A 20968-nucleotide genomic window follows, 5' to 3' on the forward strand; every position below is an offset into this window, starting at 1 on the left:
AATGTATATTCAGTAGGTCAGCGGCACCTACCTCAGCATAATTTTCTACTGAAAATGGGAAGATCAGGGATCTTTCCTCACTCAGTTTCCCCAATTAAGCCTATTATCACATGTGTCGCCATGTAAAATTCATCCCAAGCCATCACACAACATACACGATAAAAAGATTCACAAATGCTTCTAAAAATGAGAATGTTAAAAAGATGAAAGGACTTCTTTACCTAAATTCAGTCTGTGTAGTAATGAAATAATACATTATATGCCTTTCTTATACACATATGCTTTAATGATAATGTTAGCTAAAAACCAACCACTGAGTACTACATGTCAATCATTTAGTCATGGGATTCACGTAAAATATTTTTCTTTCTTTCCTCTTTTCTTTTTTATAGGCTTAATTTTTTTTCTTGTATAAAAGCCACATTGTAGTAGCCATGGCTGGAGCCTGGGTCCTCTGTATGGAGACTCTGCTGTGGGTCTTTAAAGATGATCAGTAAATTCCTGATGGGGAGACTTGGTCAAAATGGTCTCCTTCCAGAGGTCAGGGGTCAGAAAGCTGTTAAGTCTTAGACATGGTCTTGGCGAAGTTGACCAGGGTGGCAGTACAGCCCCTGGCTGAGGTGTAGCAGTTGTCAATACTGGCCGGCCATCAGCAGCAGGTGCTTAGGTGCAGGGGCTGAGACGATGCCAGTGCCTCTGGGGACAGAGATGAGTCACACCAACACAGAGTCACAGTGGCCTGTCACCTTGCAAAGAATAGTTTGGGGCTTGCCAATCTTCTTCCTCCAGTAGCCTCTCCACACAGGGACAATGGAGAGCTTGGCCAGGATCACGGCCCCTAGGATGGTGACGGCTACCTCTCTGGAGCACCTAACACCCAAACCGATATGGCCACTGTAGTCCCCAATGGTGACAAATGCCTTGAACCTGGCCTCCTGGCAAGCAAGGGTCTGCTTTTGCATTGGCATAATCTTCAAAACCTCATCCTTGAGGGATGCCCCCAGGTAAAAAATCAATCATCTCAGATGCCTTGATGGGCAGGGAGAAGAGGAAGATCTCCTCCAGGGACTTGATCTTCATGTCCTTGACCAAGAGGCCCAGCTTGGTGACAGGGATCCACTCCTTGTCCTTGTCCTTGCCTCCAGGAGCTCCGTGGCCATGTACCAGGCCCCAACTGCAACCCCGACCCTGGATGCTGCTGCCAAAGCCTCCCCGGCCTCCCATTCCAGGGCCCCTGGGGCCTCCAGGCCCTCCCACTGCAATGGTGTCATCAGCCATTTGGCGTTCTCTTGGAAAAGAAGTACAATATCTTGGCATTCTTTTTTCCATTCTCAGAGAAGAAATACAATATCTTTCTGTAATGCTTACACCTACTCTATGAGTTGGTATTATTACCCCCATTTTGCAGATGAAGGGGTCAAAGAGGCTAAATAACTTGCCCAAAGTTATATAGCTAGTAAACAGCAGAGCCTGAATGGTCTTAACCACTATGAGATATTAGATTACATTAATTCACTGATCTTTCCAACAGCCTCAAGAGGTCTGTAGGCAGCATATTGAAACATGCATACTTTACATGTGAAAAAGTTCAAGGTCTATGAAGATTAAATAATTTGTTCAATATCATACTAAATTAGCATTAGCAGCCATAAATAAAATAATTTCACAAAAGCTAATCTAACAGTATTGAAATAATGACAAATGCCACACATAGAGTTCTAGTTTAAATATGTACTCTACACCAAGTGCAAGGGTTTGGATCCCCATACTGGCAGCTATCCCTCTCCCTCCAAGAATTAAGTACATATTCTAACACCACAGTCGAAACATATCTTTCTAAACCTAAAGAAAAGCTTAGGTGTTAGTTCTCAACTTTTTTTACTAAGTACCACTGAACAGGACTGTTGCTGTCATAATTGTGACACGTGATACAGAAAACTATAACCAGAATTCAGTGAAATTTTAAGCCTCTGTTATTAGTGTGGCATAATAAGCTAATTGAGAGCAATATGCCTTCTTATAAATAACTGAAATAACCCAACATTAATGTTTAATGAACCTCCATTCTCACTCCATAAATATTTTAACACTTTCAATGAAGATATGCTATAACTCTTTTAATAGCTATCTATTAACTGAAATTTGCTTATATGGCAGCCACACTAGAATAATACATATCAGGAATAAAAAAGGATTGCCCTTTTTTCCGACTTACAAGGAACTAAAGAAACAAAAGAAAACAGAAGCTAATTATTCAATTGTATAACATACTGGTATAAATTCCATATTGAATTTAGTAATAATGCCTTCCCCCAGATTTCATACAAAATATTAAAGTCAAATCTGGCACAACATATGCATATCTTAGAAACACTAAATCTTTACATAAAAATACATGCTTCCAGTTATCCTTTGAATGGTATCATTTTTAAGACTTAAAATAGCATAATTAATGCAAATAATAGCATGTTTAGTAATTATGTCGATGTTAATTAAGTATGCTTGATCCGTTGTTCTCTAAAGATTATGCCAGACCAAGAAGTTTTGATCTAAATTCTCTCAGTTTATAATATTCCACTTTTACCTTTTACATTAAAGTTCCCTTGCCCATAACTAGAGGATGAATATATCAAGAAAATCCGTTCTATATAAGCTCTTAATAGCTGTTTGATAAGCCAGAAGCAGAAATAATAAGCAACTCACTTCCATCTTTGTTCATTCAACTAATGTTCTTAAAGTGGCTGACTCATGCATGCTCAGCCCAACCTCTTAAGTATTTAATGAACTGTGGTAATCAAAGAGGAAAGACAGCAACTACGGAACTTCCAACATATTCATGGTACTGACAGACTTAATACCTGTAAGGTAAATTACAGAACTTTTCTTTTTTGTGACACAATAGATCACCATGTGATAACTGAATAGGGTCTTGTAAAAACAGCTCTAGCCTACTTCAGTAATAGGAAAATGACACAATTCTCCTGAAATCCTCTTTTCTGTATCTTAACTAATACCCAAACAAATTATCAACATATGAATACTAACAACTAAAAAATTCTACAAAACACTAGAGATAGTTTCCACTTTCCATGAGCACATGATAGAATTTACTTCAGATATGATATAAGATATTTATTCTTTGGTAACTTCCCATCTAGTTCCATTCTGAGATATAACAACTATTCTATGATAACAATTAAGATCAGCCAGAGCATCAAAATAATAACCAAAGATGATAACTTCATCTCAGTACGCAAGTATAAAATATATCTGATTTACCTCTAGGAAAACTCATATTTGCTTTAATCTTTCGTTACTGCAGTATTTCTCTTCAATAAAATAGACTGCATTTGAAACAGAATCTTTCTCCTGTTTTTCCTCTTGTAACTCTAGTAGCTAGCTCAGGTAAACAAAAAACAGTGTTTTGGAATGTAGTGTCTATGTTTACCACTCTCTTCAGTCATGGATAACTGAGAGAGAAATAGCACCATTCTCTATTAAAAACTCTTTTTCTGTAAAAATACAAGGCTTCCTTGAAATAACAATATAATGAATTAACTATTATCCCTCATGTGGGATAAACCAAAAAATGTAATAACAAAGTTAGAATGCAATATATAGTCCTAATCAACCTTAACTGTTACCAGTACATAGATTAGTAAAATTTAGCCTCTCTCTCTCTCTCTCTCTCTCTCTTTTTTTTTTTTTTTACTAGAAAAGCCTTTGGGAAAACAAAACCAAACTTAGCAGTGCTTCTCAAGTAGTACCCAGGAGGAAAATAAACATACTCATATATCTAAGGGATCTTGAGGCATATTTACTTCAAACTCAAAATTTCTTTGAGGTCTCCTCTTAGACCTTTAAATATTATGGAAACTTTATACTCTACCACATAATATATACACGTTTATCTTAAAGGTGCCATTTCTTCACCACTACCAATTTTGGGGGAAAAAAAAAAAAAAGAAGAAAGTATACACGGGAATGTTTGCCTTGATCACTTTGTGTTTTCATATAACTCTGATATCTAGCTCCTCCTCAAAATTCAGTTTAAGAATTATAGATTTAAGAGTAATATGACATTATTAATAGCTCCATTTATCACTTATCTTTCTTTTGCTTCATTAACAGTTTTTAATATGGAATATACATAAAGCAAATGTATACTCCATAAAACAGGGCCTGGTTTTCCAAATCCTTGCAGTTTCAAATGTTAACCTTGCAAGAGACAGCAAATTTTCCCCAGGCTATAGTCTCTGTTGTAAGATAAAGAATTGTAACACAGCAAGGTTGCTGGCTCAAAGACAGACAGGTTACTGACTGATATGTAAAGATACTGGGAAATTGCTGTAAGAAGAGAATGTTTGCTAAAATCAAGCTTTTTGTTGGTGGATCGACTTAACTTCTTGCAAATTGCATTATGGAATGTCACCTTGCTTGTCTTACTGAATGTTACCAGCTTCTATTGTTAAACTTATTAAACTATACTTAGCAAAAACCCCACCTATGTTCTCCTCCTGAAACTTCCTGGTCTGGAGAATAAATGCAGGAAGAGAACCCCAATTCGTGGTTAATTTCCCAAATGGAAGGAATGCCACTCTCTTGAGGGTTCTGGGAGATTAACCCCTTTTCAGGGCTTCTCACTGCTCAGAAGAGATGGGCTTTGAGTAATCTTTGGTGGCTCCGTCACCCAGGGGAAAAGGGGTGACAAATCTGTGGGAAGCAAAGCAACATTTTAATATCTAAAGACTTAGTCTAGCCACTTATAGTATTTTTACACTTTGGTACTCAGAATTTATTGTCTGGATTAATTTCTCATTTATCCTGTAACACTAACTAGAGCTAAAACCATGCCTCTTTCCTGCTGATTTAAAAAACAGAAAACTTGTTTGACAAAAAAATCCCTCTTCCTTTTCACATGCAGCTATCTGGAACTTACAACTTACCTACACCATACCCCTATGCTTTGTACTGTCCAGGAAGAGAAAGAAAACATAAACTCAGCATATTCCCTCACGGTAATCTTAATCCAGTGTTGACAGAATTAATTTTTAAACTTTTTATGGAAGTATTACATACAAACAGAAAGTATAAAAATCATAAGTGTACATAGAGCTTAATGATTTTCACAAGTTAAATACACCAATGTAACCAGCACTCAGATTAAAAACAAAAACAAAAAACAAAATGTTACTAGCATGTAGTAACTACTATATTTTATTTTCCTAGCTAACTTCTTTATGATTAGCCTTTGTTGTCAGTTATCTTAAATAGAAAGCTAAATATGAAGCATTAAATACATTCATTCACTCATTCCTTCAACAATTATCTGTTGAGGAACCGCTATGTGTCAGATGCCATTCTATACACTGGGGATAAAACAGTGAATGAAATAAACAAAAATCCTGGCCATCATAGAGCTTCTATTCTTGTAAGGGTAAATGATAATAAATAAGACAAAGTAAGTCAATTATATAGTATGTTAGATGGTGATAGGTGCTAAGGAAGAGAATAAAGCAGAAAAAGGCATAGAAAATGTCAGAGGGAGAATTTTTAGGAAGAATGGCCAGAGAATACGATATTTAGAAGGTGATGTACCAGACAAGATCTGAAAGAATGATGGAGCTAGCCATGGGAATATCAAATGGAAGAACACTCTTGGTATACAAAGGTTCTGAGGTAGAAGCATGCATGATATATTTGAAGAACAGCAGCAAAAAGGCTAAGCAAAGGGGAAAAGAGTAGAAGATGAAGTAAGATAAGTAATGGGGTGTCGGGGAGGAGAGTCAGATCATGTGGGGCTTCATGGGCCATTTGTAAAGAATTTGGCTTTTACACTAAGTGAAAAGTGAAGCCATTGAGTAGTTCAAAATGGAAAAGTATAAGATGTGCCATATTCCAATAGTTATCACTCTGGCTGTTGCACTGAGAAAAAACCAAAGGGGAAAAAAAGTGGAAACAGACCAGTCAGAAAACTATTATAATTATCCAGGCTAGAGAATGATGGTTTGGACCAAGGTAGTGGCTGTGGAGAGGGTAATAAATGTTACATTCTGTATATCCAACGGGATTTGCTGAAGAAGCAGATGTGGCAGACAGCGAACTAGAGTCAAGGACAAATACCCAGATTTTGGCTGGCTCAATTGGAAGAATGAAGTTGTACTTAACTGACATAGGAAAGACTGCAGGAGGTACAGATTTTTGAAGGAATATCCAGATTTCAGTTTGGAACATGTTAAGTTCAAAGTCTTTATTGTATACCCAAGTGGAGATGTCCAGTAGACTGCTGGGTAATCAAGATCAGGAATTAAGAGCAAAGATCTGGGGCTGAAGATTCAAATTTTGGAGGCTTAGTATATAAATAACATTTACGAGATCACCTAGCAAACGAATACAGCCAAAAAAGAGAAGATATCAGAGCACTAAACCCTAGGGCATTACCAACATTTAGAGGTGGGAGAGATCAGGAAAAAAAATGAAGTAACAAAATGAAGTAAGAAATGAAATGGAAAAAAAATGAAGTAACAAAATGAAGTAAGAAATGAAGAAAGGAATGAAAACGAGGCTAGTAAGTTGTCCTAGAAGCCAAGTGAGGAAAGTATTTCACGGAGAACAGTGATCAACATCTTAAATAAAGGACTGATGAGAACCCTTGGATTCAGCAACTGTAAGGCTGAAAGCCTGACTAGAGTGAGTTCAAGAGAGAACAAGAGAAGAAAAATTTGAGACTGTTTGTACACTTTAAAAAAAAATACTTTGCTGTAAAGGAAGGGGAAAATAGTGGCTATAGAGGGAAGTAGGAATAGGACTTAAAAAAAAAAAGAAAACATATTATAGGCTGGGGGGAATGGTCCAGAAGAGAGAGGAAAAAATAATGATACAGAAGAAAAGGGAAGCATTGTTAGAGCAATGAAGACCTAGAAACTAGTATATAAACGGATGAGCTGGTCTTAGCTAGGAGCATGGTAAGTTCAACACTAATAGAAGACAAAGTAGAGTTCATAGGCACAGAGGTAGACAGCTAGGTAAATAGTGGAAGTCTGAGGAAGTTCTTTTCTTTTCTTTTTTTTTTTTTGTCTTTTGTCTTTTTTTTCCGTGTCCGGCAACGGATCGCAACCCTCAGTGTTGCCCCCGTACCGGACCGGGGACCGGCAACGGGATCGCAAGCCTCGGCGTTGCTCCCGCGCCTCGCTCAGCCAGTGAGCGGGAACCGGTCTGCATATGGGATCCGAACCCTCGGACGGGAGCGCCACCACGCTTCCCAAGCGGCGCACTATCCAGTGCGCCACTGGGCCGGCCCGGAAGTTCTTTTCTTATTGCTTCAATTTTCTCTGTGGTTTTAGGAGAGAAGATAATGTATCAGTAGTCATCTAGGAGTATGAGAGAGTAAATGGACCAGGGAAATATAACTACTGGGTAGTATTAAGGACTCAATGAGATTAGGTATCATTTTAAAGTGTGACTAGTAAGTACGGTTATGTTTTTTTCCTCTAGTTATCTTCATATGTATGGGTACAAGCAAGGAGCTAAGTATGTACAAGGCTATGACTTTCGTGACTAACCATGGAATTTAAGTTGGATAAGGAAAGTAAGACATCAGTAGGATCAGGCACAGTAAAAAATGATAGATTAAAAACTAAAGGTCCTAACAGGTCCAAAGACTTTTTGGAATAATAGAAATACTGATATGCAAAAATATGAGGTGGTGGATGAAGACAGGAAACTGTGAAATTGAGATTAGGAGAGGTTGCAGTTTGGATAAAGATAAGGTCTAGAAATGACCAGTAAGGTAGGGTAGATGGCAACATTGATTGGAAGAAAGGAGCTCCAGGTTTGAAGACATCAGGATCCTGGAAAAATTATATATATGAACATTAAAATCATCAAGAATTATAACACAAGCAATATTGAAGCAAATGTCAGTGAACTAAGAAACAAAATCTGTTTGGAGACAATTCTCCATGGATCTCATGTTACTGTATATATTGTGAGCAGAGGTATTCAATGTCTTTGTTCTGGACTATCTTTTCGAGCATGCTTTATAACAAACAGCGCTGGAAAATAGAGTTTCTTCCTACAGAGCAAAGAATATGTTTACCTACATCCTTGGAACAAAGAGACAGTCTCTTCCTCCCAAACAAGGGTAGACATTAGAAAAGATTCCAGTTCCCTAAGCTTAGGGTTCCTCATCTGTAATACGATCCACTGTGTGTATAGGTATCGTCTGGCCCTCTTTACATCACACTTTGGGAACTGGGGAACCAGCATAAACAAATGTTGTTATTTCAGCTAACACATTTGCTGTCAGTAATAAAGTCTTTTGTCTCTGGCCCAGAAGTGACCCGTCTTCTGCCAGCACCCAAGAATCTGCGGTAGGTTAACTTGTTAGCTTTTAAGTAGAGTACAATCTCAGATCCCTCAGTTCTTCACAAAATCGCCAATAAATGGGAGGCAGGGAGAGATGACACAACCAGATGGTAGAAGGTGGTACAGTCCAAAAACATGAGATAAAATCTGGAGGTGTTTTAGAAGAGAAAATGGTCTGGAAAAATCAATAAGAAGCCAACAGAATAGCTCCAAGCCCAATGGTATAAAGAAAGCAGGAGAGAAAACAGCTACAACTTGAGAGGGCTATAGGGTAGTATCATGGAGAAGCAAGATTTAACTTACAGCAAAAAGGTGAAGTAAGAGTAACAGAAGAAGTTGAAAACAAAGAGCAATTTGCTGAGTTCCAAGGACATTATGAAAGATTTTTAGGAGACAAGGAGAGGTTGGTTTTAGGGTCAGATTTGGATACATGTGATGAGACCCATGAGTCTTGGGCTCCTAGTGGTAACTTACATGAATAGGAAAAAAGGGCATGATGAAATTAGCTGTGATTAAATCAGATTAAATTAGTCTGCCAGTTCCTACATACCTTGTTTCTCTTTTACCCTCCCAGTATCTACTATGAAACACTTTATTTCTTACCAAACAAAACATCATTTTAGAAAATTTAGAACATATGAGTTTTAAAAAATGTAAACTGTTTTTTAAGCCAAATTGTTATTTAAGACAGTAAGAGGCAAGTGGTAACTTACTTGAATTAGATCTAAAATGCCAAGCTCACTTTCTGAAGAATCCACACAGAAGACAAAATATAATGTTGCATAATGTCTATAAATCAGTTTGTTGTCAGATCCTCCAATTAATCTAAATGACAAAACAGAAACAATTGGAATGTTATATGGAATGAAATGCAAAACATTTTCATTAGCTCAAGCAAACTGACAATTTTTTAAAAAACTTTTGTAAAACAAAGGTAACATTTAATGGCATAGTGTTCAAGTGAGCTTATTTCAGAGACTAAGTAAATTAAGGAAGCTGTTTCCTTCAGAAATGTCAAGTAAAAGAAGCCAGTGCTTAATTTTTAGTTCACTCATTCACTAAACCACCCACTGAGTAACTAATATGTGCCAGGCACTGACAGTGGGTAAGGCACAACAAACAAATGATTATCAGATCAAAACAGGATGATGCCATATTGAGGGGTTTGCTACTTCGGACTGGGTATTAGGAAAGATTGACATTTCAGCTGAGATCTAATGATAAGCAGCTGACCATGAAAAAAGTGCTTAGAGAAAAGCACTTCAGGCTAAGGTAACCACTAATAAAAAGGCCTTATCATCAAGAACAAAGTAGGTATATTCAAGAAAGAGAAAGAAGGCCAGTAGGCAAGAAAAGATCAGTAAAGGATAAGGTCATAGAAGTAGGCAGAAATTAGACCACAGTGCATCTGTAAGTGCTTACTAGATTTAATTTCACAGGCCACAGTAAGTTACTTAAAACTGATTATCAACTAGAAAAAGAAAAGAATGACATTTCTTAAGTTTGGGAAAGATTTACCATGAATATCTCCTCCAAAAATGCATTGTTTGGGAATATAAATGCAAGAAAACTGAGCAAAGAGATACTCAATTCTTTCATCAAATACTTTTATTTATATTAATTGAAATTTCAGCATTTTAAAAATAATTTAGAATCATTCGAAACATGTTTTATTTTTCTAAATATAGTTTACCTATTTCATAGCTAAATTTACAATAATCAGTTCACCTTCTCAAAAACCCTTTAACACTAACAATTTAAAATGAGGCTAAATGTAATCAAAACCAATAGAACATTCAGACAGAATACAGAAAAAATAGCAACTATTTCTTATTCAGTAAAACTAACACTAAACTTACAAGTTCTCTAGAAACAATCTCTTTAAGTATACACTACTTCTATGTCCTCTAATAGCAAAAGTAGAAATGACCTTTGACAAGAATTAAAAATCTCTACTATGCTAGTTTTCTAGAAGAGATATTTAATTAAAAAATATGTACATGTACTTTAAAGATTCTGAGATTATATTTATAGACTATGATTGCAATTGTTCCCTGAAAGAGACATAGAGCACAAACAGCAGGCTTCCTTCATCCTGGACCAGCAATTTGATGATTATCTTAAAACTTATCTTTTGTTCTACTTTAAAAGAAGACCAAACTTTTGAAAACTATTAGTTTCAAAATGGCCATTAATGTTACCAAAAGAAAGCAAAGATATTAATACAGCAAGTACATATTTTGCCTTTAAAATATAACTTCACCTTTAAACTACAGAACAATGCTGATACAAATTATTGTATGGAACGCAATATACCACATAAACCCACAGAATTTTAGGATCCTCTTAGTCCAAATATCTCATTTTACAGAAGAAAAAACTGAGGTCCAAGAATTTAAGTGACCTAACCAAGGAAACCAGCTTGTTAGTGAGAAAACTAGACTAGACTGCGTATGTAGCCTCATCTTTTATGCAATATTTGCTTCCGACTTTTTATAAGCCTGGAAAAGAATAATCACAATTTAAAGCCATAATTTCTAGTTCAAATAGTACCCTAGTTAGATCAACCAGATCTTCTTACAGATCAACCAGATCTTCTTACACATCTATTACATGCACTACACTATGATGGGTGACAAATTTCCCATAAAATCAGAAATTAAGAGGCCAGGATGAAAGAAAGTAATTGTAATGGCAAAGACAAGCAAACTCAGAAGTTTAAAAGAAATTAGTACAAGTAAAATTCAAAAACAGAAGTAGGTACACTTGTCTCAACTATTAAATTAGAAGCCTTGAGTTAATAAAATTTACAAATTATACGTATGCATTGTACATGTAAGTGCTGCTTACCTTTTAAGAAATACAAGTTTCTTATCTTTTAAGAAATGCAAGTAAACTTTCTACATGATAAAAAGTAATTTATGGTCAGATAAGAATAGAGTCTCTGTTATTTAAACTATTTTTTTTTTTTTGTCTTTTGTCTTTTTTCCGTGTCCGGCAACGGATCGCAACCCTCAGTGTTGCCCCCGTACGGGACCGGGGACCGGCAACGGGATCGCAAGCCTCGGCGTTGCTCCCGCGCCTCGCTCAGCCAGTGAACGGGAGCCGGTCTGTATGTGGGATCCGAACCCTCGGACGGGAGCACTGCCGCGCTTCCCAAGCGGCGCACTATCCAGTGCGCCACCGGGCCGGCCCTATTTAAACTATTTTTTGAAATACACATCATACATATTAAAATTTAGAAATGTATAGGTTTTTCTGATTAATCTGTGATTACTCATAATGAGTCTCAGCTAAAGTTTAGTTTCTGAATTATCAATAAGAGAATGTCTTATTAAGTGTGTTAATTATATAAACAGGGCAGTGAACATTTATTTATTTATTTGTCCTTTTTGAGACCGGCCGCTCCGCGCTCAGCCAGTGAGCACTGTGAGCACACCGCTCATTCCTATATAGGATCCGAACCCACGGCGGGATTGCTGTTGCGCTCCCAGCCCCTCACTCTCCCGAGTGCGCCATGGGCTCGGCCCGGCAGTGAACATTTATAAAAACATTTGAAAACAAACTGTTCATGCAACCCATTAATTTAAAAATATTTATAATATTTGGCAAGCTAATTACATGTAACTCTTATTTATTCATTTTAAAAACAGAAAAATTTATTAGCTGAACTCTAATCCATATATAGGTGTGTAGATAGATAGATTTGAAAGACAGACTTCAGTCTTGTTTGTAATAATATAACAAAGAATGTAATCTAAATTTTTATGAACGTTCACCCTAAGAAATACTCTATAGTCATTAAAAATAATGAGATTGCTCTAGATGTGTTTACATGCAAAGCTTTTCAAAATATTAAGGGAAAACAAGCAACATAAAAACGAACATATATAGTGTGATCTCATAAGTAAATTTTTTTAAGGTTATACTTTTATATGTTAGTCAATGCAAAATTAATTTTCTAGAAGGATATACAAGAAACTGGGAAGAATCAGAGTTGAGAGAGGAAGACTCCTATTTTACATTTTATACTTCCCTATAATGTTTGAATTTTTACCATATGAATATATTACCCTTATATAAAATGCCCTTACAACATTTGTAAAAAGAAAAAAAAACTGCATATTTTTTAATTTAATTTTATTTTTTTAAAGGAGGACCAGTAAGGGGATCTTAACCCTTGACTTGGTGTTGTCAGCACCATGCTCTCCCAAATGAGCTAACCAGCCATCCCTATATAGGGATCCGAACCTGTGGCCTTGGTGTTATCAGCACCACACTCTCCCAAGTGAGCCACGGGCCCACCCTGCATATTTTTTTTAAAAGTTCTTAAAGTTAGATTTATATCTAAGATGGGGCAATTAATTCACCTAATACAATTAATCAAAACTACAAAACTTTTACCATAAACTGATTAAAGAGTATATATTTTAATAATATAGTAAAACATTAGAATGTCTATAAAATGCTTTACTTACAATCCTCCTTCTAGGAAATTACAAACATTTTCATCTCTCTTAGATACCAAATGGAAAGTCTCCCTGATGATTTGCTGTTGTGTATCTTCACTCTGAGAAAGAATAATTCATATACATTAGGATCAAGTTTATATGTGTAACAGTATTTTAAGAATTTTTAAAATAAAAAGTAGTAATAGGAGAAATAAAATAAAAGGTAGTAATATGTGTCTAGGAAATCCATCTAAGAGAGGAGTCCTTGGAGAACTAACTACAATTACATCTTACAGAAAATCAAAACCCAACATTTTTTGATGAAAAAGAAGAAAAAAACCAAAAAACCCAGTGCTTTATAGTTTGCAATCACAATAAAAAATAACATTTCTAAGTTTCAAATTCCAACAAGAAAAATATTAGATGAATTACATATACTAGTAAAAGGAAGACTAGATATTAATTAGTCAAAGTTCATTGTTTCACAAATGAATATACTGAACAGAGAGGTAAAGTTGCAAATAATTCATGTACCTAATCTATATTTGAATGGAAGACCACACAGAAGTTTGAAGCTTCCAATTAAGTTTAACCTTTACTAAATGCATATTGAGGTAAGAGTCCATCCATCTTATTCATCTTCATATAAGCATGACCTAAAACCAAGAGTTGGTTCAATAAATATTTACTAAATTAAACCAAGCAACTCATATCCCAGTTAAGAAGAATCAGCTTTGCAAACATTGCAACAGAAAAGTGAACAAAATCACGAACAGGAATTTCAGGGGAAAAAAATATGATGGTCCATACACAAATGAAAAGATGCTAAACCTCAATAGTAATAAAGTGAAATACAAATTAAAATAATAATGAGATAGCAACTCCACATGCACATTAGCAAAACTGTAAAAATATGGCAATATCAAACGTTGACAGAGATGTGAAGCCAAAGAAACTCTTATCCCACCAGTGGGAGGGTAAACTGTACAATCACTTGGGAAAACAGTTTTCTGAACCAGCACTTTCACTCCTAGATACTATTCTAAACTATATAAAACCACTGTTCTTTTTTTTTTGTTTTTGTCTTTTTGTCTTTTTCCGTGTCCGGCAACAGATCGCAACCCTCAGTGTCGCACCCGTACCGGACCGGGACCGGCAACGGAATCGCAACCCTCGGTGTTGCTCCCGCGCCTCGCTCAGCCAGTGAGCGGGAACCAGTCTGTATGTGGGATACGAACCCTCGGGCGGGAGCGCCACCGCGCTTCCCAAGCGGCGCACTATCCAGTGCGCCACCGGGCCAGCCCCAAAACCACTGTTCTTGAAGGTTAAAAACAAATGAATATTAGCAATTTCATGCATATAATAAACTCTTAACCTGCGCACCAGGAGACACATAGAAGACTGTTCATAAAAATACTGTTTATAACAACAAAAAAAACTGAAAACAAACCAAATGTCCTTCAATCACAGAATGGATAAATTATGGTGTACTCATACAATGAAATCTTATAAGAAGCAAATTGAAGAACTAAATTACACCCTTAAATATGAATGATTCTCAAAACAATGTGGAAAACAAGAGGGTAGCTTAGCTCTGACTGCCATACAAAACACCATCAAGTGGGTGGCTTAAATAACAGAAGTTAATTTTCTCACAGTTCTAGAGTCTAGAAGTCTAAGATCAAGGGCCACCATGTTCATTTCTATTGAGAGCTCTCCTCCTGTCTTGTAGACAACTGCCTTCTCTGTGTCTTCACTTGGTAGAGAGAGAGGGCAAAAGCAAGCTTTCTGAAATTTCTTATAAGGGCACTAATTTCATCAAGAGGGTCCCACCCTCATTACCTCATCTAAACCTAATTATTTCCCAAAGGCCCAAACTCCAAATACCATCACATTGGGGGTTAGGGCTCCAACATATAAATTTTGGGGGAACACAATTCAGTCCACAGCAGGAGGAGAAAAAGCAAATACCACAATGATTCATAATCACTCCATTAAAAAAAACATGCAAAACTAAATAATATATAGGCAATAAAAATAAAACTATAAAGAAAATCAAAGGAATAATTAAGTCATTTCAAAGGATTAGTTGCATAAAAATTAAATTCTCTAACTACACTACATTGCAATTAAAAATAACAGTTAATAATTAAAAACACGTTTTCAAAAAAATCCCAAACAGGCATCCAAATTGAAAAGGAGCAAATAAAACTACCTCTTTTCACAGATGACATGATCTTATACCTAAAAAACCCTAAAGAATCCACAAAGAAAACTGTTAGGGCTAATAAATTCAGCAAAATTGAAAGACACAAACTTAACACAAAAAAATCCATTGTATTTCTATGTTTTTTGGAGGTTTTTTTTGGCAGCTAGCCAATACAGGGACTAAACCCTGGACCTTGGAGTTATCAGCAGCATGCTCTAACCAACTGAGCTAACAGCCAGCACTCACTATATTTCTATACACTTGCAATGAACAATCTGAAAAGAAAATTAAGAAAGCAATCCCATTCATAATATCATCCCACCAAAAAGAAGAATTAAAAAAACACTTATGAATAAATTTAATAAAAAATGTGCAAGACTTGTACACTGAAAACTAGAAAAGACTGCTGAAAGAAAGTTAAAAAGTCATCAATTCATTTTGTAAGGCGAACTTAACACCCATACCAAATCAGACAAGGAAGCTATGAGAAATGAAAATTATAGGGCAATCTCAGTAATGAACATAGATACAAATTTATTTTTTAAAACACTGATACATCATTTATTCTAGTAACAACAGGTTGGTTTAGTATTAGAAAACTGATTAATATAATTTTCTACATTAACAAAATATCAATGCTAGAATGTATACATAAAATATGGTTTATTTGTGCATGTAATATTACACAATAAAAATGAATGATTATAACTAAAGGTAACATCAAGAATGAACCTCAAAAAATGTTGAATGATTTTAAAAATGAAGTCAATGAAAAACATATACATTATGACAATCGTTTTTTAAGTTCAAAAACATGCAAAACAACAATAAATTGTTTAAGGACAAAAATACGTGGTAAAACAAAAATGAGAGTATGATTTAAAAAATTCAGAATGGTGGTTATCTCTGAGTAGAGGGGGAACAGAATGGAACAGAAAAGAGAGATACAAAAAGACTTCAAAGGTATTGGTAATTTTTCTAACACAATAGTTAGGGTATTATTTCCTATACCTTACATATATTTAATACATAAATATTCTTTTGTGCCTACTCAATATTTCATAAAAAATACTGAAAGGAGGGAGGGAAGGAGAACACACTGTGTAAGACAGCTGCCCTCTTCCCTCCTTTGGTGTGCTTAATCATTTCTACCTGCTTCCTTCTAATCTTCTTCTGGAGCTAAATGGTGTCCCTTGGATGACCTTACCTATCCTTGTGGTTTCAACCATGTTATTATCTTCCTAATGTTTAATTCGTTTATATTCTTAATGCCTAAAAGGACACTTTTCTCAGTTGCTGATGATATTACCAGCTTCCAAATGGACATCTCCACTTGTACTCCATAAAATTATATAAAAACTTAGATGTTAAAGACTAAAAACATTACATTTTTTCTAAACCTATTATTATTATATTTCTAATCTCAGTTAACGGCATCATCATTCATTCCAGTATCTTATGCAAAAAATCTTGATGATTCCTTTTCTTTCACTTCCCATGTCCATTCAGTCACCACCTGTTAATTCTACTTCAGAAACAACAGTAAAGCTGGATTCAAAGACATTATCTCAATTCAGATTCTTATTCTTACTCAGAATACTACAAGAGCCACCTAAACACTTAGCCTACCTCCTGTCTCCCTACTCCAGACTGTCCCAACATGCTGCTAGAATTACTCCCTAATAACAACAAAAACCCAGTATTTATTATTCCCTTTCTTAAATACCAGCAATTTTCATCTGACCTAAAATACAAACTTCATACCATGCCATAAAATATCCTCCAAAACCGAATCCAGACCTACCTCATGAAGTTTCACTATTTCTTCTCCCCTATACAATCTGTTCCAGCCACACTGAACTTCTCACCATTCATTCCCTTCATATTTTCCTACTTCTACCTTGGAACACCTTCCTCACTCCATTCTCTAGCAATACTATTTAAAAGACACAGCTCAAACATCACTACTTAATGAAGTCTTTTTTGACTTTCTCAGAAAAAAATTGGTTGCTTCTTCCTTCATGCTTCCTTGGTACTGTTCCTATGCCTAGTATATACTTATAACAATTTTCTCAAATTTCCTTTGTAGACATCTGAACTCTAACACTAGAATCTGAGCTTTATATCTTAAATGCTCAGCAGAGTAGCTGGCATAGAGGAGCCAATAAAGTGTACGAATACGTAACTTTGTAATCTAGAAGACAGGACCCACATCCATTTAGATTATCCAATATCTGGGTTACCTTACACACACACAAAAGGCAATAAAGTTAAGGCAGTATGGTGTAGGAGTTAAAAGTATGAGTTCTGTTCTAATTAAGATGGTAGATTAAACACATATACTTTTGTTGCCTACCCAAACCCCAGCTAAAACAATATTAAGGGGCATTTTTTTTTTTTTAAAGGCACAAACCCACAAGGATGAGGAGAATGGGAAAGGAAGACAAAAACAAAATTTTGAAAAGTGGTTGCATGAGTGGTAAAGTATCAAGTAGACCTTAAAAATTAAATCTTAAACTGGTGAGAGGAAAATCTAAGAACTCAATTTGTATCACAAAATAGCCAAAGGTTCATGTATTGGTACTTTTAAGTACTTCTGGAAGTGAGGATGAAAAGAGGAATGTAAAATAAGGAGCACTGACTAAAAGTCTGCTTAAAAAGCAATAAGGATCACTAAATTCCCTCCGCCATCCCCAAGAAAAGTCTGTAGGACTATTCCCAAGAACAGATAAAACAGAAGGTCTTTGGAGAGCAAGGGGTACTATGGTAGGCAGACCATAATGAAAATAAAAACATTCTAATCCCTGGAGCCTAAAAATATGTCCCCTTACGTGACAAAAGGCCTTTGCAGATGTGATTAAATTAAGGATCTTGATATGAGGAAATTATCCCAGATTATCTGGGTGGGCCAAATTTCATCACACATTCCTTAAAATCCAAGAGCCTCTCCTAGGCTGCGGACAGAAGGAGATGTGACTACAGAAGAACCAGAGAGATGCTATGCAGCTGGCTATAGAGATGGAGGGCAGAAGTCATGAGCCATCTATCTCCAAGAGATGGAAAAGGCAAAGAAATGGATTCCACCCGACAGGCTCCAGAAAGGGAAACAGCTCTCTGCTCATACCTTAATTTTAACCCAATAAATCCATGTCAGATTTCTAACCCACAGAATTGTATCATAATACGGTTGTGTTGTTTTAGCCACTAAGTCTGTGGTACTAATCAGCTAAAAGTAATTACCTGTGGGAAGGGGCAAATGAGGGAAGGGGCAAATGAGGGAAGGGGCAAATGAGGGAATGTTATTTTTCATAATAAATGTTATAGAACTATTAGATTCTTCAACCTATGAATACACATAACTTGGATAAACAAACTAAAAGTAAAAAAGGGAGGGAGGAGAGTGTAGAGGGTACTAATATTAAAAAAGTGCATGTATTTCACAGGGCCTTAACCTTTAGCCTAGTAGGGCCACAGCTCTTAGATTAGAAGGACCACAGTCCTTAGATCAGGCTGTAGCTTAGTAGGATCTTTATCTTAGTAGGACAACAGTCCTTAGCCATTAGAATGGCCAAAGCCCTTTAGTTTAGGCTGTAGCATAGTGGGGCCACAGCCCCATAGTTTTAGCAAGGCCAAAGCCTTGTACTTTGAGGAATAACCTAACCTTTTAGTATTGCACGCAGAAATGCTAAGCTTGGGAAAAAACAGAAAACTTTCACAGGGCTAAAAAGTCTCTGGTGGGGATATGAGAATTTTAAGTGAGCATAAGTAAGTGCTTACTGTAAGGGCAGATGCCCTTGGTGCAGCTAAACCTAATTATGGGAAAATATGTGTACTGAAAGCTTCAAGGCTACTCTGCCAATTAGCGGCTGGTTCCACATTTCACTTTCACCTGCTTCTCTAGGTTTCCTAGGGAACTAAGTGTTGCCATAACGATTATCTCATTGGTTCTTCTGTAGTTCACATAGCTTAGTTTTAGGACTCCTTTGATGGTAAATTGATTAAACTATTTTTAAGTTGCACCTGCTTTAATGAAAATTGTTAGGTAGCCAGTTTGTTTATGTTTTCACTATGACTGATTAACCACCTGTGTTCTTTTCTGTAACTTTTTGCCTGGACAATAAAAAACCAAGAAAAGCCCTGATTCGGGATCATTTCCCAGGAATTCCTTCTCTCTTGAAGAAGTTGTTCCTTGGATTTAACCTCTTCAGGCCTCTCAATGCTCAGGAGAAATAGGCTTTGAGTCATCCATTGCATCTCTGTCTCCGTCACCCCGAGGGAGAGGTGACAGGACAGTATGGAATATGCAACCAGACTGGGTTTACTCCTGGATGTGCTCTTTATTAACTGTGTAACTTTGGGCAAGTTACTTAACCTCTCTGTGCCTGAGTTTTCCTCATCTGTAGCATGGAGAAAATAACTATATCTATCCCAGAGAGTTGTAGTGAGGATTGAGTTCATATACAGAAAGCTCTTAGAACAGTATGTAGCACACACTTAGCATGCATTAACACTGACTAATTTTAAGTATCTACCTCTGGACCCTATCTGTAAAACAAGCTCCAGAATTTCAATGATAGTATAAAGATCTTATGGGGAGTTTTCTTTTGAGGAAAGTTATCCTTTTGCATTATGTTATTGTTTATCAACAAAAAACATGTTAAATATGCTAAGCTTTATGTTTTATTATTTTAACAGTGAAAGGAATTTCTCATATGAACTCCGATAGAATCATCCTTCTTAGAATGCTGGCAATTCTCAATTAAGAAAATCAACATGGGAAAGAACACCTTAAAATTTTAATCATACATCCAAAGTCTAAGCTAAGATTAAATAAATCAAGCCCCTGCTGAACTAAGACAATTTCCCTTTCTTTAATAATTAGTTTAATTTAACAGCTTTCATAGAGAAGCCTGGAGCTTACTTCAGGGTCATCAAATTTCCTAACACTATAGTTTCATAACGGAAGTCAAAAAGAGATACATTTCAGTTGGTCACACTCCTAGATTAGATCAGTTAAAAGACAACTAGAGTTATATAAAGGCAACAGACTTTATTACTTAAATACTTCTTAAAGCATTAATGAAAAACAAAAATAAGCTAAAAATTCAGGAACCTACTAATAAACTTTCTCTTTTCCTATGTTTCCTTCCTGAGTTTATGCTTATGTCATAAAAGGCAACTTTAAAATAAAACTTTCATCTAATCAAACATTAAATACGTCATTATCCTCATCATTCTTTAAAAAATTTTAAGAAAATATTTTCTTAAAATGCATTCATTCACTCCACTAGATGTCAGAATATAGAGGATTACCAAGATGAAAGAGAAGTAGATCCTCTATTCGAAGAACTTATAATACAAGAAATAAAATATGAATACAGTTATTTTAAATTTTTATTTAGTGTTTTGTACCTTGCCTTTTTTATATTCCAGAAAAGAAATAGGTATCTTTAGAATGAAAGTTTGAGGGCAATCTCTAACGTAAGAGCAGTACAAATAACATACTATAAGAAAGGGAACAGTGATTTTGTGCAACAGTATTATTATTTTCAAAGAAAAGTGACAGATATCTAGGAATGACCTTAAAGAATAGGTAGAATTCAGAAATATAGAGTATAGGGAGTATGAAGTTGCATGGCATTTAAGATAGAAGGAACAATTTGGACAAAGGCATGGAATCAGGAAAATAAGAGTGTGTATGAGGAATAATAATTAGTTCATTTTGCATTAAAAGGAAGATAAATATGAGTAAGCCTCAGAACAATTGAACATTTAGGAATTGTGAAAAAGAGAAGGCCCCAGAGCAAAGAAAATTCAGTGAATGTGCTTTTTGCCAGACCTCTCCTAAGTAGGAAGTCTGGATGGAGACTCTGTGTATGTGGGCAGGTCTCACTTTAGCCAAAGTATGCAAAGAACCAGCAATCAGGATGGGGTATCCTTA

The 20968-nt window shown here is 35.9% G+C and overlaps 1 protein-coding gene and 1 pseudogene across 5 annotated transcripts in view; both read right to left on the reverse strand.

Moving 5' to 3' along the window:
- Nucleotides 1-20968, reverse strand: part of AP3S1 (adaptor-related protein complex 3, sigma 1 subunit) — a 58511-nt gene that overhangs the window by 25630 nt on the left and 11913 nt on the right. For all 5 annotated transcript variants that reach the window (XR_550384.1, XM_008571301.1, XM_008571303.1 and 2 more), the window contains exons 2-3: nucleotides 12846-12937; nucleotides 9081-9192 (exon numbers count right to left, since the gene is read on the reverse strand). Coding sequence is in view for 4 of the 5 variants with exons in the window: in XM_008571301.1 (XP_008569523.1) it covers nucleotides 9081-9192; nucleotides 12846-12937 (204 nt within the window). In the remaining variant the exon portion in view is untranslated. The remainder of the gene's footprint in view (nucleotides 1-9080; nucleotides 9193-12845; nucleotides 12938-20968) is intronic.
- LOC103589349 lies at nucleotides 395-1278 on the reverse strand (annotated as a pseudogene).

This window comes from Galeopterus variegatus, unplaced genomic scaffold (genome assembly GCF_000696425.1).
Source record: "Galeopterus variegatus unplaced genomic scaffold, G_variegatus-3.0.2 Scaffold676, whole genome shotgun sequence".
NCBI lineage: Eukaryota > Metazoa > Chordata > Mammalia > Dermoptera > Cynocephalidae > Galeopterus > Galeopterus variegatus.